A 25033-nucleotide genomic window follows, 5' to 3' on the forward strand; every position below is an offset into this window, starting at 1 on the left:
CACCGCCATGGAGCCATTTTAAATCATTATGTTCACTGATAGGCTCAGCCACAATTACTGGCAATTAGTTCTCTGTTTCATAGACAAAGATGTAAAAAGAGTCCTGTGTAAGAGAGAGTGGTCACAAAATGTATGGCTTTATTTCCTGCAGTAATTTACTGAGAGCTTTCAATGTTTCCTGACTGCTCATTCAGAAGATCTGGACATGGAAAATGATACCAGTGTTTTTCAGTGTCATTGTCTTAAAAGGAGGAAGAGGCCAAGTGTATTTCCCCCAATTAAATTCGCATCCAATTGAATCATGTATTTCATTCCAAGCATGGATGTTAAAGGGATAGTTCATCCAAAATGATAATTCTGTTATAATTTACTCACCCTTATTTTGAAAATTTCATCGAATGGACAAAAACAGTTGAAACATTTTTTTAAATATCCATAAAAGAAAGAAAGTTATACAGGCGAGGGTGAGTAAATGATGATGGAATTGTCATTTTTGGATGAACTTATCCCTTCAAGCCATGATTTTGAAGGAAGAAGGAATTACAGGCTGATGTGACATTGTCAATGGAGAGTATTGCAACACATCAAGCATTTATCTTTCAGTTTATGGATTTTATGATGCCATGAACCTTTGCAAATGCCAGAAATACCAACCTCACATTCACTGAAGACATTCTACAGTCTGCCTGAGATATATATTTGTACTTTATCTCAGAAAAATGCATATTTCTTGGTGAAGAATTGAACAAGAATGGTGATAATAATAAACCACCCTCATATGATGATCCCTCATCCAGAGGGCAAACCCTTTGGCGTTGACCCGCAGTTGGAGAGAAACTGAGAGTATGGAAAGAGCATGAGAGCCAGAAGACACAGGAGCGGGTTAGAGAACAGGCCGTGTGAGGCGTGACTGAGCATTCTATAGCGCACACTTAGTATTCCGTAGGAGTGTGTGGAAAATGAAGAGGCTAGCTGGGACGGTGGAGGGGGTCCATGATTCTCCTTTAAAAAGACGGCAAGCAGCAGATCAGGCCCAGCTCGCTAGTTCTAAAGGGGATTAACCCCGGGCCGAGTTGGCCCGTCTTCACCCCTCTCACAAGCCGCCATTGCCATAGCGACTCCATGCCAGTCTTTGCGGCTCTTAATCCAACAGGGCAAAGGCCAACAGTGGTAGGTGGCACAGTTACCATGCTAACATCTGCAGCACTGCTACTGCTTGCAAATTATACAATGACTTTCAGGTATTTCAAAGGAATTTGGGCTTGCTAAATTATTAAATGTAAATGTAAAGGTGATTTTCAAGGCATGTTGCGTAAAGGAAATTGTAATCATTATAATCAAAGTATTTATTAAACATAAATCTTTTAGCAAAGATGATGAATTGTACACTACCGTTCATAAATTAGGGGTCAGTAAAAAATTTTAAAAATAAATTATTATTTTTATTCAGCAAGGATGCATTAAATTGATCAAAAGTGACACTTTTGAACTTTCTGTCCATAAAATAATCCTCAAAAAATGCATCATGGTTTCCACAAAAAATATTAAGCAGTACAACTGTTACATCCAAATATTAGGATGACTTATAATATCCATGTGGCACTGAAGACTGGAGTATGGCTGCTCAATATTCAGCTTTTCCATCACAGGATATTTCCATCACAGTTATTCAGCATTTTAATAATATCTAACAACATTACTATTTTTGCTGCATTTTTGATCAGTTGAATGCAAACTTGAGACTTTTTTTAAAAACATAAAAAAAAATCGTACTGAACCCAGACTTTTGAACGGTAGTAGTGTATAGCCATTATATTACATTATTTTAACCATTTTTACATTATGACATATTCTTCAAGTCAGATTACCTGGTGCTAAACTTGTCGTTCATGTGTTATTTTGGAACTATTATCAGTTCTCATTGGACAATGAAATAGTTAAATGTCCCACAGTCCCACTGGATACAGTAGATCCGTGCAAACACTTAGCGCTCATACTCTCTGTCTGGCACACAGTGTATTCCCTGAGCTCCAAAGGTTTTGAGATCACAAATAAATTGTTTCCTGACCTTGTGATTCAAAAGCATAAGGAGCCATGCATAATGTCTAATTTACTGTCCCCATAGAGAGAGGCTGCCATTTTTCACATATTAATATTAGATTACAGTTGTCAGCCGCTAAAGCAGTAACCCCTCCTTTCACTCTGATTAATCAGAGCAGATTGTAAATACAAATATTTTATAGCCGCCTCATAAAAGCAGGACGGAGATCAAGACTCTCAGGAAAGTAAGCAGTATTTCCCCCTCCCCCTTTCCTCAGTCATTTGAGAAATTAAGTCAATTAGGTTTTCAGAAGGACAGGCCTGTTACGTCTCCCAGCGCACGGCGGTACCTTTATAGGCGATCAAAGTGTCCTGTCATGCCGTCTGGTGTCTTGCTTTCTCTCTGTCTAAACCTCCATTACTCTAAACACTGATGTCCTGTCAACACACATAGTTTGAAACTGAAATGGCAGTTAATGGTTATCTGTCAACAATTGTTCACATCAGTCATATTGTTTCAACACACTGGGTTTGGAGTTCTTGTGTTTTTTTTTTGTTTTGTTTTTTAACTGGTTACACCATCAGTTCTGTGGATGACACGGATGTCTAGCGGATGGCTGCTCACCTCTTTCTCTCATTTTTTGTTTCTCTCTCTCTCGCTAGTCTCTCCTGTTGTCAGTGCACATCAAACGTGAGGGCGAGTCTCCAGTTGTGTCCCCGCTCTCCTCTGATGAAGCTCACCATTCTGACAGATACCAGGTGAGACGGGAAACCTCAGACAGAGGGAGTCTGTCACAGGTGCAGAGTGACAGGCTGTGCAGTTCTGACACTCTGAGCACAACTCCACACACAAACCGAAACTCTCCATTCTGATGCAGCCCTTCGTTTCACCGGGTTTTAGCTTGTTGAGGGTGTCTCAATATGTGGGAGTTTCAAATTGAAGGGAAATCCAGGCACAAAATGTCAAAGTTGGTGCTTTACCTGAGATGTAATGAAACTGGATTTCTGTCAACAGAAAGTGATGACTTATAAATAACCATTACAAGAAAAATAACCTTATTAACAACCATAATACGTTCTGCACATATTGTTACTACATTAAAATTGTAGTAATTTTCTATTTATTTGCACACACACACACACACAAAAAAGCAGCTAAATTTTTTTAAGTTTTTGACGGATATCCTATATGATTTAGTTTTGGTTTTACAGTTCAATTCAACAATACCTGAATTAAATAGGCTATAATAATTTTGACACAAATGAAGTTACCATAAGAGAAACATCAATTAAACTAAATGTCTCCTTAAAAACGAAATCTCTCCCAAATGTCTCCTTGAAAAGATTTTACCCAGAATGTTTTAAAATAACAAAATGGAATGATGTATATGTGCATCCAGCTTTTCTCCTCCACAATATCCTCCATCTTATCCCAAACTGGATCTGACTGCCGGACGTATTAATACGGACTGAAATCTGTTCTGCTAATCTCCAGCCCCAGGTTTACTCAGGCTGTAATGTGTGTTCTGCTCTGATATGTAATCATCCATAGTTTAACCCTGGGCTAATCTACGCTGCCCTCAAGCCCCGGATATCATCTCTGTGCTCCAGTGTCCTTGACATGTTTGTTTTCTTCCTCCTTCCTCCTGGACCTGTGGGTCTGTGGGACATTTCGTCCGGCATCTCTATCTGTCCCTCAACCCTAGAAGTGGGAGAATTTCTCAATTAAAACAATATCTGGACAGATCTTTGCACATTAGCTGTAAGAAGGCCCTCCTTCCTGATAAGTCTTTCGAATTTGCCTCTAACATCACACAACTAAAAGTAATTAAGTACACCGACTGATATACAGTGTTTGTCAAGAGGCCTTAAATACATAGTGACACCATTTAAAGAGGATTTTTGTAGAACTTCTCATTCTGCTCATGATTATCCTCTTTTGTAACACAGTCTGTCTGGTGTGCACACATTGGGCCATTAACATAGTATATCATCATGAAATAGACTGACTTTTAACAACATTATACATGAGCCGACAGTATAGTTAAACTTGAATTATTTTGATAGGTGTGTATCTTTCCTGTATTTCTGTTCAATGTGACAGTCATAAAAAATACATAAATGCTGTGTTTTTTATGAAAATAACATTTTATTTCCAGCATATTTGTTGGGCGTATGTTATATGTTATTGAATATCTGTTGCTTTTTTGTCACAAAATATCGGAAGGAATAGTCTAAAACACAGTTACACAAATCTTCATACCTTACAAGAAATGCTCATCAGACAAAAGCCACTCAAATAATTAATCTCACGTGCACGTCGTTTATTAAAAATACATTTCCTTTTTATTTTGAACAGTTCATTGTCCCAGAAAAAGAAAACTATTGAACCAAGCATAGTTTTTAAGCCAGTAGAGTTTGTTGAGAAATGAATCGAGCAGCACAGACCCTATGCGTCGTTTACATACTGCTGCGCCCCAGTGGCGGAAGACGGAAATGCGTCAGTTGCTACTTTTGACTCTGACGTGACGGTCACATGACCGGTAGAAATATGGCGGCGATGGCGCGCTGAAACGAACTGCTGTAGTAAGCCTAACATTTTCAATCCTTATTCATCCTTCGTAAATTGATTATTGAGTCTCATATCGGCGTTTTGGAGGGGAGTTATCCGGGCTTCATGCTTTAGTAAAGCAAATGAGTTTGGAGAGTTGTGGCGTTTGCAATGGAAGAGGAGTTGCAGAGCATTGGCAAGAGAGAAGTAGGTTTTGTTTACATTCAGACTTCAGGGATCCGCTGCAGAATCCAGCGCAATCTAGTGATACGAGCATCATTAAAGTCCTCATAAATAAAAGAGAAATAAACTTGAATGACTGACAGACTTTTCTTTGTTCTTTTTTTCTACCTGCAGACATTTTTACGAGTGCGAGCTAACAGGCAAACACGATTGAATGGTATGTATATTTTCTCCCTGCAACAAGAAAAGTGATGTATTATGATTGTTTATTTGTTGACATATGCCTTATAATAACGTAATTGCCATCTATTTAATAGTGTAGTGCTTTATATTGTCAGTACAGATTGCAGTTAATGCAGTAATGTTTATAATAATAATTATTAATATTTCTAGATGATAATATTTTGGCATCAATAAAAAGGTGTAACATTAAGTCAGCAATATTAAATAGTAATACTTAAATTGTATTTTAACAGCACATACACTTCTAGGGTCTGATTACATATAGTAATATTTGATGAAAACAATGGTCTTGCTAGTTTAATTTATTATTTGAAGATCAGACTTGCCAATTAAAACCAGTAGTATGATCATTCAGTGGGTGTTTTTACATGTACAACCACATGCTCCTACCTGTCAAAATAAGCTTATTATAAACACCTGACAAAAAAAATGTCAGGTGTCAAATAGAGCAAAGTTGGATTATGGTTGAGTTGGATTGTTTATAGTGTTTACCTGATAAAACAATACAGTTTAAGGCATTTATATGAGCATTACTTGGAACACTTTACATGCTCTGCAGACTCATTTTGCTGTTATAAACTGACAGTGAGCCCAGTCTGAACCCCAACACATAGTCACTAGTCGGTGGGTGTGATGGAGCTGCCGCACCCGTGGGGAGGGTTGGTGTGAGCTGGGAGCTCACTGACCTGAGGCCAGTTGTTATTCTGGGTGTTGGTAACCGTCTGGCACGAATAAGCAGCTCCTCACCTCTCAGGGTGCATCAGCCAAATGCGCATCAGCACTGGTGTCTGTCATGTGGCCTTGCCAGAAGCCTGACATCCATGTCAACCTCAGCAGCATCCATGCCACATATTGATATTAAATAATGTGTGCTGTTTATTATAGTTAGTGTAATTTGTAGTCATTTGTGGCTACCTGTTTTTGCACTTCCCTTGACTGTAGCGCCTGCCCAAGCAGAGAATCTCCTTAACCCTTGGTTTTTTCATGTGTCAACAGTCGATGACCTCTGCTGGTGCAGGCGCTACGCCAAGGAAAGTTTCAAAAGTCCCCCAATCCCAGTGCCCAGAGGAGTGCCCCTAGCCCCTTGCTGCCTGCGGCATGGTAAGACCCCCTCCCCCCTTTATCGCAGCCGCAGGCACTGTAAGGGCAAATGGGGCTGTCTTTGTTTAAGCCCGAGCCCGTATTAAAGTATATCACCTCTCATCTGAGACGCTGTGATTTCAGAGTGAGGAAAAACTCCTGCCGTGCCTAATTAATCTGCCTTTCTTCATGCTATTTAATGATGCCCGTCTCCCCCACATTAACGTCAACGTTGGCCAGTGCTTCTCTCTCTTCTCCCTCTCCTGGAGGTAATGGCAGAAGCTCCCACCTCTCCTCCTCCAGTCCCCCTCGGCCCCATTCGCAATCACAGCCACCTAAAAATTAATGTCCCCACACGCCATTTGCAGTTAAGAAAAAGCGACAGAGACTTACGGCGCAATAGGCGCTGTTCTGCTGTGTTAAATTTCTAATTATGTGCTCTGGGAGGGGAGGGGAAAGAGCGAGACACCCAGAGAGATCCGAGCCCTGGCCGTTTCGTGCCTATCCCCGATCTAACCAGGAGGAATTGGTGTTTGGGTACAAAGGTCTAATGGACAGAGTTCACCTCTCAGCCCTATCAAGTCACTGTCATGTTTTGCAACTCATCTTTCTTGCCTCAGTAAAATCCATGGCTGGAGACGCCTACTAGCTGCAAGCTAAATCTGTTAAGGATCTTGATCTATGTGGGGTTTTTATGTGAGCTTAAGGCTGCTCACTCTTTCTGAATGCTCTTTTTTTTTTTTTTTTTTTATGGTTTGACTCTGTGCGACGTCCTTGGTTGTGCATATTAGCTGTTTATTTATCCAAGTTTTAATGTAAAAAAAAAATCAATAAATGTAATAATTAAAATCTAAAGTTGTTTTAATTAAATATATATTAATTACTTATTTAATTTAATTAAATATTTATTATTTTAACGCCCCAAAAAAAAAGTTTAAAAAAATCTAGATTTTTGGTTTATTTTTATTTATTTACTTATTTATTTGTATTTTTTAAATTGTTACCTGATATTAGATTGATTTATCATGTTATTTGTCTTTTTTCTTGTGCTGCAGCCCGGATTGGGAAGATGAAGCGCCGGAAGCCCGAGGATGGACAGGTATGTCCACTGTGCAGCGCCCCGCTGACAGGGACAGAGGAGGAAATGAGTAGGCATGTGGAACAATGTCTGTTCAAGGTAGCTTCATAAACCCAGAGATCTGGGCCTCCGACCTCCTCTAGAAGCTTTGGCTTTTCTGCCCTCACCTTTCCCTGGACATAAGCCATCTGACAAAAGACACATACATATATATAAATGTTTCTGGGAATTAGTTCCTTCTGATTACACCTATGTTGTATTCCTACATGGGTGTCCAGGGAATAGTTGAAGGATTAGCTCTATCCTGAAGTGTTCTTCCTCCTCCTCCTCCTCCTCCACTTAGATTTGGTTGGCAGTTCCGGCGTCCTGAACCTACTTTATAGATATTCTTCTATGTTGTCATTAAACACTGAGTTTCTAAAGAGGCTCAGTGGAAACTGTTGTTCACACAGTCTGACTGGCTTCCCTCTGTAGCCATTTTAGTGGTTCAGGATGCAGCACTTGCCCTTTATATTATATAGCAGGTTCCTCTTAACCCATCTAATCCAGTAGTTCTTATGATACTAATGCACTCTTGGTGGTTGGATTCGGGTGTTCTGTTGCATGTGGTTTGATAGCTCCTAAAATTAGACATCATTAGAAGTTAGTGGATTTGAAAGCGCTGCTTTGATTTCCTCTGATGTAGTCACACTTTGTGGTTTTGTCTTTTTATATTGAATGAACTGATTGAAGTGTGTTGGTACATGTTTGATAAGTGGTTTTGTTCTCTCAGAGGGAAGGTGCAACAGAAGAGGATTCCGCGGATGTTGAAGGAGAGAACGGAACGCGGTTTGAGGAGTATGAGTGGTGCGGACAGAAGAGGGTCCGAGCTACTACATTATTGGAAGGTGGTTTCAGAGGTAAACATTTTTTGGCATTACGTTTTAAAAGGAATTTGTTATGCTCACTAAGGCTGTGCTGATTTGAACAAAAATACAGTAAAACTGTAAAATATTATTTGTTTTTTTGTTTTTTATTTTAAAATGTAATTTATTCCTGAATAATAAATGATAAATGAATAATAAAAGCTGAATTTTCAGCAGCCATTACTCCAGTCTTCAGTGTCACATGATCCTTCAGAAATCATTCTAATATACTGAGTTGGTGCTTAGTGAAGTTTTTTTTAATTGAAGCTTATATTCCAAGGCAGTGTTAATTTTGGCAGGCATTTTTGATTCAGTCTTTATCTTGAAACAAAAATGCTTAATAGTCTTAGTCACATTTTAGTCATTTGAGTCTTTCGTAGTTTTAGTCAATGAAAAGTCATTGCATTTTTGTCTACTTTTAGTCATTACTTTTAGTCAAGCTGCAGTTACCAACATTTATTTTGGTAGCTATTTTATATGTAGTCTTCAAACAAAAATAGTCATTAATTCTTCTCTCTTTAGACCAAATCAATTAAGCTTATAAGAAATTTGAATCAAGGACTGAATTTGGAAAAACTGGAATACATTTTCATTTTTTTGTAGAGATACAAATTAAACTAATTTTTCAGATACAGTAGGTTTACTTAACAAGTATACATTTATTTAACATCTATTGTTGGCAAACATTAATGACACAGATTAGAAATGCTGTCCATTTAAGACGGACGTATTTGAGAACTGATATGAGAACCGAAGAAGTGGAGCATGCGCAAGAGAGAGCAGCAACGATTCCGCCTATCCCGCCTTCACTAACTTTTAAGTTAATCGACAACGAATTGTGACTGCCGGGAAAAACGGGACGTCTGGTCAGCCTAACCCTTCAGGTGCTGAGGCCATTGTTTCAGATAGCTAGTTCACGTTGTGGTAGCCTATCTATCCGCTGCGGCTGCCATACTGAGACTAGATATGCGAACGCGACGCCTATGATCCAATGACAGGGGCACACATTTTGAAAGACAAGACAGTTAACTTTGCCTATAGGATGCATTTTAAATGTCCAGTAGTCCTCAAATAACATTCTAGTCCTGTCTGGTCTTGTTAACGAAGACACGGCATAAATTTCATCATAGTTTTTATCATCAGATATTAGTTTTAGCTTGTCAACGTCTCATCTTAGTCACAGAAAAAAGGTTTGGTAACGAATATTTTTCGTCGTCGTCTTCATTGACAAAATTAACACTGTTCCAAGGTTGTCAAAATAGCTTTCAAAGATCACCACAACCTTTAAAGCCGTTTAATAAGGGTACACACATTTCTTTCTCGATGTACCCCAAGATGAGCGTGTTCAAGTGGCATGTGTGTTCATTTATACGCTAGGCAGCTGTAGTCCAGACAAGGTGAGTTCTGGCAGGCCCTGCTCGGCCTTTAAGGAGTCAAAGGAAAACACATTTAGCTGTGCAATTGACCCGCCTCACCCAGTACAGAGATGTGTGTGAGAAAAATGGGCCGCTGACCCCTGGGCTTCCCCTGCTGCAGGAATGCAATTATAGCTCCCAACCTAACTCTGCTCACCTGGGACGTTCTCTATCACATACACACACGTTCCCTAAGACCCTTTTTGATGTGCTGCCACACTCATTGAAAGACTTTCAAGGGAATTCTAGTTGGTTCATAAATAATTTACCCCTTTAGATTATTTTTACACTTGGGAGGAAGTGTCAGTCATTCCTCCATACTTGAGATTTTTATCTTGGAACTTTTCTCAATGTTGGATCAGTTGTTTTGAAAGGGGTTTATTTCTTCGGTTAAGTTTGTGGAGTTGGCGCTTTAGAGGAAGTGCTAAGTGAATGTCTATCAAAAACGTCTGAGTTTTCCCCCTCACTGTTCGTTTCATATTTAGAGGAGTAGTTAGTCTCCTCCCTCAGTGGTCTTTTGTAAACTTCTGCGCTCTTAAATGGAAAGGCTGTTCGATCCCAAGGAGAGAACAGATTGCAAAGCTGTGTGGATTAAGAAAAGAAACGGACTTGCTCCTCTAACGCCCGGCTAGACAGACGGTGGCCCAGATCAATTCTGCATGTGAACAGAGCCATGTGTCTGTACAGAAGCTCGCCAGCCCTTTATCTTCAGCACAGGCACCGGTGTAATGGCGATAGTGGGGGGACCTGGTGAGAAGTGACTCGGTGGCCCAGGGGCCACTTGAAAGCTCCCCCCAGGATGCTCAGAAGGTGGATTTTGCCTTGAAAGCTCAGCTGAAGTCCTCAAGCGTTCAATCGGTCTGCATTGCAGAATCCCTGCAGCCCAGGGGGAGCTAGACTGGGGAGGGGGGCTTGAAAGGAGTCTTCAATGGGATAAGAGGGCTATCGTCTCTGAAGCACCAGCACCTCTCTCTCTTTGAGGACCCAGGAAGAAAGCAGAGAGGAAACGCTTTAAACCGAACAAAAAGAGCATGATAAGGGAAAAGGGAGACCGAGAGGAAGAGAGAAATCGAAGAGGATCAGTTTGTGGTGGAGGCCCGTAAGGCCTCCTGTGTCCGTGGCTTAGCAGGGCTGTTGTGCTGATGAAGAGATAGCGATGGCAGTCACAGGCAGAGATGGAGGAGATTTGGTGCAGTCGGGAAAGAAGAACAGAGGCCCGTCGCTCGTCTTTGTAAAGAACCTTGAGAGATGGCAGCTTTGAGCCCCCTCCCTGGCAGGCGTACATGGTAAATGCCATCCTGATTGGGTGAACTATGACCTGCGACACATACTGTGAAAGGCAGATAAGTGTCATGGCAACGAGGTGGAGGAGAGGCCATGTTTCATGTCCTGTTTCTCTGGGATCTCTGCTTCCCCTTTCTTAGCTGCGACATGACACACCTGTCTTGGGTGACATATGTAGATTAGCACTTAACAATCATGGCATATGTAAATCAGCTTGCAAAATGTGACCCGACAAGGAAAATGTGCTTTATGCGTGTGACGACTTAACATTTAAATGGAGACAGGACTTGCTTTGAACATGACATGTTGCAAATGGATGTTATTGTCATGCAAAGTATTGCAGAGCAATACAGGTAAATACAGGCTACATTATAAGGGAGTTTTTTTTATTCATCCACTGTACACAGTGACGAAGAAGAGGAGTAAGCTTATGTCCCAGAGGCTGCCGGGCAAAGAGGCGGTGCGACGGTGTGCATAATTTGACTGAGAGGCAGTTAGAGTGGCACTGACCTTTTCGGCACAGATTAGATTGCCTGCCAAGACCGCTTAACAGTGGCCCCAGCTTTCACAGTCAGACACACTTACAACATTGCTCAGGTAGTTATACACCATTCAGGTGGCCGTTTTGAAGTTGTGGTTGCCTGAGTAGGTTTACCGTGCTTTTTTTCAGTCTGGCTAAATTTCGTCATTGTGCACACTAAAGCGGACAGTCTTCCTGTCCATGCTGAATCAATGCTGCATGACATCCTTCCTGCCCTGGTTCTAGCAAAGCATTAGCCAGGATCCATAGCCTGATCAATTGATTGAATTAACAGTGATTTTTTTTTTTTTCAGTTTTTCTTTTTTCTTTTGGCTTTTTACGGCCTGCCACATCTTTCTCTGGCCTGCCTGCCATTAGTGGTCACAACATTGTTTATCAGTTTTCCCCTTATTTTTTCCCCCGGTTTGGCTTTCTTTGCAGCTTGTCGACAGTACATTAATGAAATGTTTGCCATCATTTACAGATTATGGTCTTTTATTTTTGGCTGACTGTACCCTTCCCACTTCAGTTCGGTCAGAGGAGTTGGGAGGGTTATCTATAGACCACTTACACTATTTACAAGCCGGAATTAGGTGATGCCAAACGCAGAACCTACAGTTCATGTTTTAATGCGGCTGCACACTTTCCTTCCTTCTTGCACTTTGGTGCCACTATGATTAAAGCTTGGCCATACTTAAATACTATTAAACATTTCTAACCAAGCTACAGTACTGTTCAAAAGTCTGGGTTTCAAAAGTAAATTTTTTTAGAGAATAATTTCATCCAATACAGACAAATTAAATTGATTAGAAAAAAGAAAGCAGTAAAGACATTTATAAAGTTACAAAAGATTTCTGTTTCAAATAAATACTATTATTTTGAACTTAAGGCCCCGTTTACACTAGTGCATGTAAACGATCCCCGTTTACACTGGCGTTTCTGCTACGTTTTAGAAACGATCTCAGTTTACACTACACAACCGAAAATGCATGTCACGTGACCATTCATGCAAGTACAACCATATATATGCAGTGTTTTCCACAGACTTGCAATCTGTGTCAGCATATATATGCAAATTCATTCTCTCCCAGCAGGAGGCGCTTAGAGCAGGAGAAATAAAGGTTTCCCCGGTAACGCTGTACTACAAAGCAGCACTCCGCTCACAAACGCTGCTTTATCAGACATTACATGCAAGATGAAATGAAAATGACATCCAAAATTTTCTGAAGACATTCGGTTTCCTTCAGAAATACAGTTATATATAAACACCCGCACCGGTTTCGATTTTGAAACATGCAGTGCTCGTGTTTATTCAACAAAGTCAAAGCCTTTTGGAAAATCTATTTGTGGCGGTCAGTTTTGATATTGTGGCGGGCCACAATAACCAATATATGGGAAACACTGGATATGTATAAGGTAGATTCCCTATTATTTAGATGGCGGACGCGTGTGTGTGCTTGCAGCGGCCGAATGGGGAATCTACCTATACATATCTAAGGGTAAAATAATGAGCATGATGTTATTGTTTACATGGTCGTCAAGGATACGCAGTGCGAATGTGGGCAGCCACGCCATCGTTTTTTAAAAGTGTCCGTTTTGGTCCGTTTACACTGAAACGCAACCCCGGAGTTTTCAAACTAAAACAGGGTCTGCAGCCTTTTCAAAAGTCTCCATTTTCAACCTCGAAAACACTGGAGTAGTGTAAACGATAGGTGTAACCGTTGCAAAAGTTATACGTTTTAAAACGAAAACGCACTAGTGTAAACGGGGCCTTGGGTTCATCAAAGAATCCTGAATGTATTACAGTTTCAAAAAAATATTAAGCAGCAACATTGAGGGAAAAAAAAGTTTCTTTATCATCAAATCAGCCTATTAGAATAATTTCTAAAGGTTCATGTGATTCTGAAGAATGGAGTAATGGCTGCTGAAAATTCAGCTTTGTGATCACTGGAATGAATTACATTTATGAAACATTAAAATAGAAAAGTTATTTTAAATTGCAGTATTTCACACTAGTGCTGTTTTACTGTATTTTTGATCTAATAAATGCAGCCTTAATGAGCATGAGAGACTAATTTATTAACAGAATGCTTTGTCATTGTTAGTGTTATCGGTAAATATCAATGGACAGACACTCTAAGCGCAAGGTAGACTAATAAACAGATATGTTTAATTCTGTTAGTTATTGTTGGAAAGTAATCTACATTTAGACTGGTGTGGACAGTTGAACCCCATTTCTCTGTTCGAGGAGCTTGGATTTTTGTAGCTCAGCTATGGTGCGCATATGCCTCCGCAGTCACAGAGACCAAATAAAACTTAAAAGGTCTCTTTTATTTGATCACTAAAAACCATCGGCACATTGTAAAAAAAGGGCAAGCATTTGTGATGCATTTTATCCCTACTCTGCCTCTTTTGGATCCCTTTACGGAGAAAGGGAGAGACAGATCATGGCCACCACATCCACTTTCAGTCCTTCTCTTTTCCGTCAGTGCCTAACACTCTCCCTGAAGGTTGTACTTATCCACTCCACACTGTGAGGTAGTCATCCTGTGTCGTAGCGCTTTGAGGAACAAGAGGAAGTACCAGTCTCCACTTCCATTTCCTACCTCAGCTCCTCATCCGTGACAAACCCGTTCTCCAGCAGTGCCCTGACATCCTTCCATCAGCCCCTGAGGGGCCTGGCCCGTTCCAGCCTTTCACGGCTCAATCAGACTCTGGGTCTCTGCGGGCTGCTCCCACCCTTCAGGCTGCTGCCGATCCAACCTCTTCCTAACCAGAACTGAAGGACCCAGTCAGCCAGCAGCTGGAGTTTGTCTGTGTGCTCATCACTGGATTTATAGAAGTGCCACTCAGGCTGCACGCCCCAGTGCTCAGGACCTACACCCTGACAGGCACCTGACACAACTCCCATTCAGACGGTCTCTGATGGCTCCATCTGGGCCCAGAGAACCAGGCTCCTGGCTTGTCTGCAGTAATCTGGTTCTGCTCACAGCTATAATAGGCCTTTCTAATTGGGGTTTCTCTGGCGTGACAAACTTGTCCTGGATTGGGACTGTTACAGTTGGAGTGACAGATTTATTGTAATGTATAATGTGTATTATTAAATGCGACAAAGGATTTAAACCCAAATTTCATTTACTGATGACTCTTATTCCTCTCCTCCCTCTTTTTAGGAACAGGCTTTGCCATGTGTAGCACGAAGGAGAGCCATGACAGTGATGCAGACCTGGATGTGGATGGAGATGACACACTGGAGTACGGCAAAGCCCAGTATCCTTGATTGGTTGTCATGAGACGTCTTGCTCTTCAATGGTGCTGTAGTAGGCACAGAAACAATAACTGAAATTATTTGCATTTGTTCCTTAACTCGAGGTTTCAGGTACACTGAAGCAGACATCATTCCTTGTTCTGGAGAGGACCAGGGAGAGGCTAAAGAACGTGAGGCACTGCGTGGGGCTGTTTTGAAGTAAGCTGAAATGATTTCATCACAGACTTTAAAATGACAAATAACAAATCTGTAGACTTGGCCCTTATGCTAAATTTCTGTTTTTTTCTATAGTGGTGGTGTGCCATCCAATAGAATAACACCAGAGTTCTCAAAATGGGTCAGTGATGGTGAGTTGGCCTTCAAATAAATACTGTTCTTTTGAACTTTCTGTTCATCAGAGAATCCTGAAAAATAAAATGTTTTGTGGTGTATTAAATATATTAAATGTAATATTTTAAATCCGATTTAATATATTAACTCAAATATGTATTAAAATAGTAATGTTATTTTAAATTGTAATAATATTTCACAGTATTACTGTTTTGGTCAAATAAATGGTTAAAAAGAATGAAGAACTAATAATTATATACATTTTTGTAGTTGTGCTTTAAAGTATTTCATTTGTGTGCATACAATCTCTAAACAACAAAATATAGGAACCCTCTTTTTGTCTATATATTTAAGTTAGATTGTTATAAAATGAAACGTTGCTTTTGTTGGCCCTCATTCATTAAATATGCTCTGTTTGTGTCTATTTTTGCAGAAATGCCATCCACCAGTAATGGCGAGAGCAGCAAACAGGAGCCAAGCTCTTCATCTTCGTCTTCCGCACCGAGGACCTGTAAAAACAGTGAGATCGAGAAGTGAGTACAAACACACCTGTCCGCAGTGGCAGTGTGTTTGCTGGTGTATTGGGGTGAGATTAGTTTGTGTAGGGACTGCAAGATCATAAATGATGCATTTAGTGTGCTCATCTCTCCGGAGCATGCTTGATCACAGGGAGTGGCCCAGAGTATTGATCCCAGGCAGCTGAGCCTTGTCTGGGCTTGACTCGCCACACAGCCCGGGAATGCTAATATCCCTTTAGCCATTTCCATACTACAGCTTTTCACTGCAGGAATTGTGCAATATTTATCTCTTATTGCAAGAGGTGAAGCCACATAAAGTGAAATTGTTGGCAACACACCTCTCAGATGCATGTTAATTGAAGAAAAAGTGTTAATGTGGCCTGAAACTTAAAGTATTACTATCTGTATTATCTACTAATGTTATTTAAGGAGAACCGTCTTGCAAATAAAAGTGTACCATCAAACAACAAGGGAGCACATAGAAAGAGAGATGAATCCTTGCACTCCACTGAGAGTGAAAACAAGATGGAGGGAGTGTAGCAGGCAGCCTCCAGCCGCAGATAAATTTGAATAACCTGAGTGGGTGAAAGGCCGGCCCCTGTAATTCCCTCATCTCCGTGTCCTCATCCATATTCCCCGACAAGTGCTCCTGCTAAACTCTCCTCCCACTTGCGTGTGTGGGGGCCCAGCCCCAGTGAATGGGTAATTGGTGTCAGAGCGCAGCTCCTGGTAGAAGAGGGGCTTATTGCCACAGTGGCGCTGCGACTGTCCTGGTTTGATCTCCCCCTGCTGTCTAGAGCCTGGACCACAGCGTTAGCCACAGACATACCTCACTCTGCCTACCCAACAGCGGGAACACAGCTGTCCACATGACCTCTGTCCTGTATCTATCTTTGTTTAATCCCACTGTGCAGGGTTGTCCAAGGCATTGGCAATTTTAAGTTTGTAGCGTGGTTAGTGCTGGGCAACGATTAATTGCATCCGAAATTAAAGTTTTGTGTACGTAATATGTGTGTGTACTGTGTATATTTATTTATGTATATATAAATACACACACACATGCATGTATATATTTAAGAAAAATGTTATGTTTATATATTTAACATTTATATAATATAAATTACATGAATGTAAATATTTTCAAAATATATACTGTATGCAAGTGTCTTTATATGTACATAATAAATATACACAGTATACACACAAATTATATAAACAAAAACATTTATTTTGGATGTGATTAATCGTTGCCCAGCACTACTCTCAATCACGAGATGTTTTAGTTTGCATTGTTATAATAAATGTATAGCTAACTGATTAATGATAGATTTCAAATGTTTTCAGAAAACAAAAAAGTCACGTGTACAAGTTGCATAAATTGTGACTGACACTCTTAGCAGACTGACTTATTTTTATATATTTTTGTTTTTAATTTCAATAATATTTGTTACTTTGACTTTTTTTTTATAATTGTTTTTCATTTTTTCGTTTTAAAAATACATGTCTTTGTTTTTATATAGACTTATATTTTATTTTTACATTTTCACCAACACAATATTTATTTATTAATAATCGGAACATTCCTGAGTATTTCTAAAATGCACCCACTCAATTCATCGTCCTCTCTGTCTGTCTCTTGTCTCCTCTGAGCCTTCTTCTCTAGGGAGATTCTTCTAGTGTAGCTGAATCAATCTTGTGCGGGCAGCCATCACGGGGCCCCATATTAAATATCAGGGGCGGATAACTAGTGAATAAGCACAGCAGACCCGAAGCAATTGATTTTTCTCGTCAGCACGTCGTGAGCACGTTCTTCTCACCCATCTCCAGTCAAGTGTGTGTCTGCGAATGACTTCATCTGTAGCGCAAGCTCGATGTCAGCTCCGGTCTGCAATTTAAATCGTGTTTGTTAACCACGTTTACCACGACCAGTGGTTAAAAGCGTGACTTTGCACACAGTTGCTTGATAGGTTTGACTGAGTGTGTGGAAATGAATGTTAGTGGATGATGTTATGAACACTGTGTGTCTCTGTCCGAGCGTGGGTGTGCAAGTAGGAGGATGAAAATGGACAGAACGGGATTCCTAAGTGGAGCTGCAGGAGCGTGACAGCTTAGATTGATTCATTGCTTTCCTCCGTAGAGACTCGCTCACTTTTGCCCTCCCTCCGTGCGCACACTCAGAGCAGCAGGCAGCCGTTTAGACTAGCCGTAGCGTTGTATCGGGAGCATTAAGTGTTTTAGCTGGCCGGGGTATGAATCACCGCAGCTGTTTGATGTCATAGAGAAGAGCGAGCAATGAGCGCAACCCACCCGCCACCCGTTTTATTAGCTTAGCGCTTAGCTCCAGACGTGACACACACTCGTTTATTTAATATCGCTCGCAATATTTCTCCCAGTCTGTGCCCGTCCTCCTTGGCCCTCCGTCTGAATCTATCCATCTCTCTCCGACAGTAGAGCCCTCTCCTCCGAAGAGCACCTCTCCTTTCTCCTTTTGCTGATTTGATCAGGTATCACAGGATGTTACGCGATATTGTCTTATGAAAGGAGCTGGGGAGATAAATCTCAATGATGATATCATTAATCAAATCCTGAGGGGTCATGAGAAGGGGGAGGGAGGTGTATTAACTCTTTCCTAGCCGAAACACAAAGCAGTTGCTGTAGCTTTTGAATTTTAGCTTCACAAGAATTACGTGCTTGTGCTTTTTTTTTCTCTCTCTTCATGGTGTGCGTCAAATGGATGAAGCATGCAAATTTACGGGAATGACTGTGCCATTGTTTAATTTCCAATTTCCTGAAGTGAGGGGTCTTAATCTGAGAGAGCTTTAAAGAGGCCACATAAGGAGCTGAAATCATTTCATTCCACTTCCAGCCTGAAAACAATCCCAACCCCACTGTTTGTAAAATGCATGCATTTCAATATGCAATGAAAATGAGACTTGTCCCCTTTAGTTACAGTGATTCATTGTGGATTGTGTGTGTCTGTGTGTGTGTGTGTGTGTGTGTGTGTGTGTTGGAGTAAGAGGGTGAGTGTGTTACTGTGTTGTGAGTTGTGTGAATTGTATACATGTGTGTCATCTTAAGGCAGAGGGGGCTGATGAATTCTCCAAGCTCTCCTGTGCCCAGATGGGTAATGATCTCTGGGTACAGGGGTCGCCTCTGTCCCCGCTCATTCCGCACATGATAAATGAGGGCTTCTTTGCCACCCGTGTGATTGCAGCCAAATTTCATGCTCAACCTGAAACAGCAGAATTTTTTGGTGTACCTCCACGATAATAAAATTCATTCTCAAATTCATTAATGATGACTTAGTTATTTTATTTATTTAAATCAGCCACTTTTACACTTTTCAGCCAAGAAAAAAAGCTTTTTGATTTTAAGGAACATTCTTTTTGTCATTTTTAAAAAATGTATTTAAGTTTTTTCCTTTTTATTTCTTTTAATTACAAACTGTTGTGCTCAACCTCTTGATTTAAAGTTTGCACTGACCCTTACTATCACAACATAACATATAACGATTATATTTAATTATATTATAGTTTATTATATACATAATATATAAGTATTATAACATAAAATATAAGGATTGATTGGCAACCAAGTGACTTTATAAAGATCTCCCAGTATCTGTCTGTACTTGTAACTCATGTGTTCTCATGTCAGGCCATATAGACCTATAGATTAGACTGCCTTCTACAGTTAGGCTCGGCTCTGATGGAGACGGATGGTTAAGGGGCAGGATAATGAAATGAGAAATAGCTTCACACTCGGAGCCAGATCGTAATGGCAGCGTGAGATAGCAGTGCAAGCTTCATCTACTTCCTGTTTTAACTTGTGCATTTGTTGCTTAAAAATCTAAATATCCCCTAATAGAGAGTGATGCCTGTATAAAGCATTAGACCAGCACGTCCATCATTGGTTTTAACATCCAAATTGATTTTTAATATAATGGGTGTGCCGTTATAGACCACAGCTGTAGGTAAGCCACATTATTAGTTTGGATGTCAGTCCTCATTGTGGTTTCCTGAGTAACTTAAACTCTTAATTGAAATGACATTATTCCTTCCCTAGATGACGTCATTGGCATTATTCAGCCAGCACACCGCTGCAAAGCGGAGCAGAGGCCTGTGTTTAATATGTTTAAAACTTTGTCCCACATACTCAACGGCACCTTGATGATTTTCAGTTTTGAATTTACCTAGCCACCCCTCTCCAGGTTTTACACCTGCTTTTGTATTCAAACACAGCCTGGCTCTCTATCCCCCCCAAACCATCTCTTCATCTCTGTCCACATAAAGAAAGAGTAAAACCCTCTTTTATTACCCGGGGGAATTAAATAACTTTTAGAATGCGGTTTTCTATAAAGCACCACACAATGAATATTCATGCTGGAGCGGGTCGGGCATTACTTGGGGGGAAAAGTTGTATTCTTTTGTAGGGCCGGTGACGGCATACGGGCAAGTGAACCGCAGCGATTTATGAAGCTGTTAAAGAAAAACAGCAGGCATGGAGCACGGTACACCTACTCTCCTGTCTGCTTTATAAGCATGCACGCTAATCAAGACTAAATGCTTTTTTACAAGCCGGCCACTAATAAGAAGAGATTTTAAAGCTTTATAGTCCCTGTGCTGATTGTAGGCTGTAGGGAATTGACCGTCCGGACGGCTCGCTCTCTCCTTGGTCAAGGTCATCGTGTTGTTGGATTTTTGAGAGAGACCTGGGTGAGGTTTAGGGTGACCTTGAGAAGATGCCTGAAGATGTTAGACTTCAGAGTTTTGCTAACACCTTCTTTATTGAGATTAAATAAAAATTAAAATTCACCCTTTGTTTTCTAAATGCATGTAGATCTTATTGTGACCGATTTATCCAAGCATGTTTTTTATTTGTTTTGGCCTTGTAATTTTAATCAAACTTCTCCAATCAATTCGTCCTATAAACCCAAAAGCTTGCATTCAGTATGACCTCCATCCAATCAACAACCGATGGATTAAGTTAAGTCTCCGCTCTTTTTTTCTTTTTCAGAAATTGTGTCACAAACACAGAAGAAAAAATGTGTTGCTTCAGTCGTTGCAACTTTCTATGAAATGGGTTTAATTGTTTAATTACTGGCTCCCAGATTTTAAGCTTTGCTTCTCAAGGTGCCCATGATTCTTCAGCTACACTGTCATTGTTCTTCCTTTAGGTTGGCCTTATTGGAGATGCTGAGTCCATAAATGGTTCTTTCCGTTTTAATAGCCCTTCCTTGATTTACATTCTAATACTGCCTGATTACCGAGAGGCTCATGTCCTAGTGTGTGTGGTGAGCGTGTACTCATTGTGGAGTCACACAGGCATGTAATAAATGAAGCTATTGGAAAAGGCAGTGGAACGGCAGGCACTAATCGGGGGGATTGTGCCTAGGAGAACGCTGGCGCAACGTTAAATCAATACTGTAGATCAGTGCTCCATCTGGCTGGAAAATGAGCGGATCACCATAAACATCTTGCCAAGCGCCTCGCCGCACAATCAATGGTGGCCATATTGATTTAGTTATTGCGAGTTCATATGCTGTGGACAGTGTTAAATATACATTCAGCAGCTGAGAGGAATTTGTCTGAGGGATGTTTAGTGAAAGCTTGAGAGGTGAGAAGTTGGGGGAACTGTGGGAGGAAGCCCAGTGCCCTGTTTAATAAGAATGAAATGGTGGTACAATAAAGAAAAAAAAAAACATTAGTTCATGTTGACATCATGGTCCTTAGCAGTGACTAATTCACTGTTTCCAGTTGGGGCGTCTGTTTTTAATTTTGCATTAGTGTTTTTGGGAGTTAGTAGTCGTGTTTGTCTGAACTGAAGCTGTGGTAGCTTTGCGAATGTAAATTGCAAATTTGCGTGACTGCACAACTTTTAAAAAGTAATTAGCATTCCACTGTTTTCAGTTTTATGTATGAGCCAAACTGGTTTGCAGTGCTCTAATTGAACAAACCTCTAATTTAATATTTTTTTTTTTACCTGCAGGATCACAGAAGACTCCACAGCGACCACACTGGAGGCGCTAAAGGCCCGCATACGAGAACTGGAAAAGCAGATCCTCAGAGGAGACCGATACAAGTGTCTCATATGCATGGTGAGAACTCTCGCTTGCCAATATTGTGTCCGTTCATGTGGGTGTGTTTGGTTGTAACCCATCCTTAATAACATGCTGTGGTGATATAACCTAACACCTGCAATCATGCACCCAGCTGGCTTAAGCTTTGTGATGGTTTGCCTCCTTCGGCTTCAATCTCGCATGGACTGGAAATTAACCCGCACAATAAGGTTCTGTTAAAGGAGTTCTTCTAGAATTAGTGGCCATAAACATTTTCAGCTTTATTCCTGTAGGTGCTTCTGACTAATCTGACATTCCTCTGTTGGTTCTGAGGTAGATTCGATCCATCCTGACTTTTGAGTTTCGCTAAAATGAAATAAAACATCCTTAAAGTCATACACAGACTGATCAGTTCTGGCCTTGTTAATAAAGAGGCTTGTAAATGTTTTGATCATTTAATTGGAAAGATTCAAGACATATGTCTTTGCTTCTGTGTCTTGCAGTCTGTCGAGGGTGAGCATTTCCCAGTGGTGGCCTACTGCCACCTGCTGGTTATTGGATGTATAGCAGAACAAAAAATGAATTCTCAGTAGGTTATTTGGACTGAAAGTGCTAGAAGTGTTTCAGACAGCGTAGCATGATATCCAAACGTAATATTCACAGAAAAATGCAACAGAACTCCCAACCATCCCTTTTATCCTGGCTCAGTGTTGGTCGAGAGCTTCTGTTGATAACTGCACCCGTTGGTCTGATGTGTGTGTCTGTGCCTGCCATAGCGGCCACATTCTTGTTCTCAGTGCCGCTCTTGAATGTCCCTGCAGCGCAAGCCGACCCAAACAGGGGCTGATGGCAAGAATCAGGCGGTCGAGAGGCACGGGAGCGCAGAGGCCCTGCAGCTCGGTGTGTACTGTTTGTACAGAGGCTACGTAACGGGCTGCAGCACTGCCACTGCGGCCAGCAGTGGGATTAAGAAGCTGCTGCCGCTCCGGAGGGTAAGGCTCTCTGTGCTCCCATTGGCCTGACCCCGCCTGACCCCTGCACTGCCCCACACGCTCCCTCACTGCCCTCCTGCCTGCCCCCCATAGCCGATCTGTGCTGTGCTGGTGCTGTCTAGTGACGTCTGATGTTGTGTATGTGGGTGGCTAGATGTGAATTATGTTCAGTTGACCTGGTTAAATTAATCGTTGCTCTTTTTTGTCTTTTGTTTCTCTACCTCAGGACTCGTATACAATGCCACTCACCTCCATCCAGTGTTGGCACGTGCACTGTGAAGAATGCTGGCTAAGGACTCTGGTAAGAATTACACACTTGCTGTTTAGTAGGCTCATATTGAATATTCAGCAGATTTAGGCAATATCTAAAAAACTATTTCAATGTTAAATTCTACACATTGCTTTGCAATACATATGTATTTGTTTTTAAATAGTTGGGCTAAATTGATTATGCTGACAGTTAAGAAACAGGATGTGGTACTGTCAACACCATTTAACATTAAGAGTTCTTTTTTTGCAGTTTTCAAACTGTTTGCATGTTTGGAAGTTTATGTGGGGAGGAAAAAGATTTTACCATGTGCGAAATTAGTTTGCTGTAATAGTAAGAAAAATGTTAAATCATGTTTTCTTACACAAGAGTGTGTTTTTATTTTTATTTTTTGGTTAACTGTTTATTGAATTTTCTTCAGGGTACAGTAGTATAAAACAAAAAGCAGTTGTACAAATTTAGAACCCACCCCCTGGTAGACTTAAAAATAAATAAAATAGATTAATTAATAATAAAAATTAATTAATATTTATAGATAGATAAATAACAATAAAATAATTACTGAATGCCATGAATTTACAGTTTTCACATTAGATCCATGTGTACGAGAAGTTGAGAGTTCCATCGAGATAATGTCCAACAAATACACAGTCCAGGTTCGTCTGTCCATTGTGTGAGGAGGATTCCAATCACAAAAGTGGGTTTTTATACTTGAAAATATATAGCTTCCTTTTATTTTTATTTTTTGTAAGGGGGTCCATGAAAAAGCGAAATCAGTATAATAAATTGTTTGTTTTTTCTTCGTTTGAAAGATTTTTGTTTATCACCATTGCTGTAATGCTTGATAGAAAAAAGATTCACAAATATTAGATATTTTATTTTAGATAATATTTTGAATCATTTTAAAGCTAAATGAAGCTTATTTGTCTTACACATTATGAATTGTTTTTTATATATAAAAACATTTAGCTTCCTTTTTATTTTTGGAAGAGTTCCCTCGCATGGGGTTTATCATATTTGAAGGGTCTTTGGTTTGAAAAGCCCTTTATTAACCAACTCGCATCACATGGCACTCATCAAAGGCTGTTCCTTAAATCATGTCTATGTACATTCTTCACACTGAAGTGTAACAGAAATATGGGCATTGCAGATGTATATGGTTTTAGTTTTGAAATGCAGGTAGTTCAGGTACATATTAAATTTAAATTCTACGCACCACAGAGTGCCCAGACCATCTCATACAGTGAGTCACTCATGGCCTAGGCCACTGTATAATGCGGATAATGGAGTAGTTTATTTTGATAATGCTGTGGTATTTGGCTACAGTATAAGTTGAAGAGTTCATCTCAACCAGAGTGAGATTCCTCACTTAGTGCTCCAGGTTCCTATCCCTTTAGACGGCATCGCTTGTTCACCTAACCTCTTATCATCAGAATTGCGATTGCCTCTACTTGTCCATATGTAATCCCCACACTTACACTCACAGGCTCTTCCTCTTTTCTTAGCCGTTTTAGCCAGTGTTCCTCAGGGAGCCTGCTCTCATTAGCCACTAACACATTCTGCCACCACACACGGAAGCAATTAATAAGGAAATGTTTCCCAGCTTCAGCCGTTTTCCAATATGCTATATATTAAATCAGCTCCTTCCATCTCCGCTTATCACAAGGCCTTCTGTGTACAAGAACAGAGACGTGTGCGCGCCAGCCCGCGCTGCCACAGCGGATTGTTAGTAATGCAGGCATTAAAATTGTTGCCTAAAGACAGCAATAAAAGTAGCACGGCGGGGCTCCTTGCGTCTTGATCAAAGTAAATGCGTGTAATTTGGTTAGCGTCAGCCTTGTTTTATGAAGCTAATGGAGCGCAGCAGCTACCCGCCGCTGATGCGAGGAGCCCGCGTTTAGTCCGTGACCTGCCCACGCTCATTAAAACTAGGTAAACTCCTGCTTCCTAGAACAAAGAAACCAAATCTCAGGTCCTCTTTGTGTCTGGGGAATCGTAGGTATAGAGGAAAGCACATTGGGGGTTTTACTGCAACGCTATTTTTGGGGGGGTGGGGGTGTTTTTTTTTTTTTTTTTACAGAAAAATGAGCCTAAATGAACCTGACTTAGTCTATGTAGGAGATTCCAACTTCAGTTTCGCAGTTTTACTTCACACCGGCCACATCTAAATAAACCACTCGCATAGTCAGACCATGATGTCAAATTTGAAACAGTTGCGATTATTTGCACATTCACCCTCTAATGGTACAGCCCATTGTTAAAACAGAACAAGCCAGAATGTGTGTTGTTGGATGTCTTTC

General features: G+C 40.6%; 1 protein-coding gene across 14 annotated transcripts in view; it reads left to right on the forward strand.

Annotated features, from left to right (window-relative positions):
* The window catches only part of rnf220a (ring finger protein 220a), a 125695-nt gene that overhangs the window by 97535 nt on the left and 3127 nt on the right, over nucleotides 1-25033 (forward strand). For 6 of the 14 annotated variants that reach the window (XM_058796781.1, XM_058796856.1, XM_058796810.1 and 3 more), the window contains 12 exons: nucleotides 2704-2799; nucleotides 4949-4991; nucleotides 6014-6118; nucleotides 7153-7274; nucleotides 7948-8074; nucleotides 14473-14569; nucleotides 14679-14765; nucleotides 14859-14914; nucleotides 15331-15430; nucleotides 21404-21512; nucleotides 22295-22465; nucleotides 22692-22766. In XM_058796781.1, coding sequence (XP_058652764.1) covers nucleotides 2704-2799; nucleotides 4949-4991; nucleotides 6014-6118; nucleotides 7153-7274; nucleotides 7948-8074; nucleotides 14473-14569; nucleotides 14679-14765; nucleotides 14859-14914; nucleotides 15331-15430; nucleotides 21404-21512; nucleotides 22295-22465; nucleotides 22692-22766 — 1188 coding nt within the window. Of the gene's footprint in view, nucleotides 1-2703; nucleotides 2800-4551; nucleotides 4799-4948; nucleotides 4992-6013; nucleotides 6119-7152; nucleotides 7275-7947; nucleotides 8075-14472; nucleotides 14570-14678; nucleotides 14766-14858; nucleotides 14915-15330; nucleotides 15431-21403; nucleotides 21513-22294; nucleotides 22466-22691; nucleotides 22767-25033 lie in introns of those variants that run through there. The other 8 variants (XM_058796827.1, XM_058796847.1, XM_058796800.1 and 5 more) reach the window with 7 other exon arrangements.

Source organism: Onychostoma macrolepis, chromosome 02 (assembly GCF_012432095.1).
Source record: "Onychostoma macrolepis isolate SWU-2019 chromosome 02, ASM1243209v1, whole genome shotgun sequence".
NCBI lineage: Eukaryota > Metazoa > Chordata > Actinopteri > Cypriniformes > Cyprinidae > Onychostoma > Onychostoma macrolepis.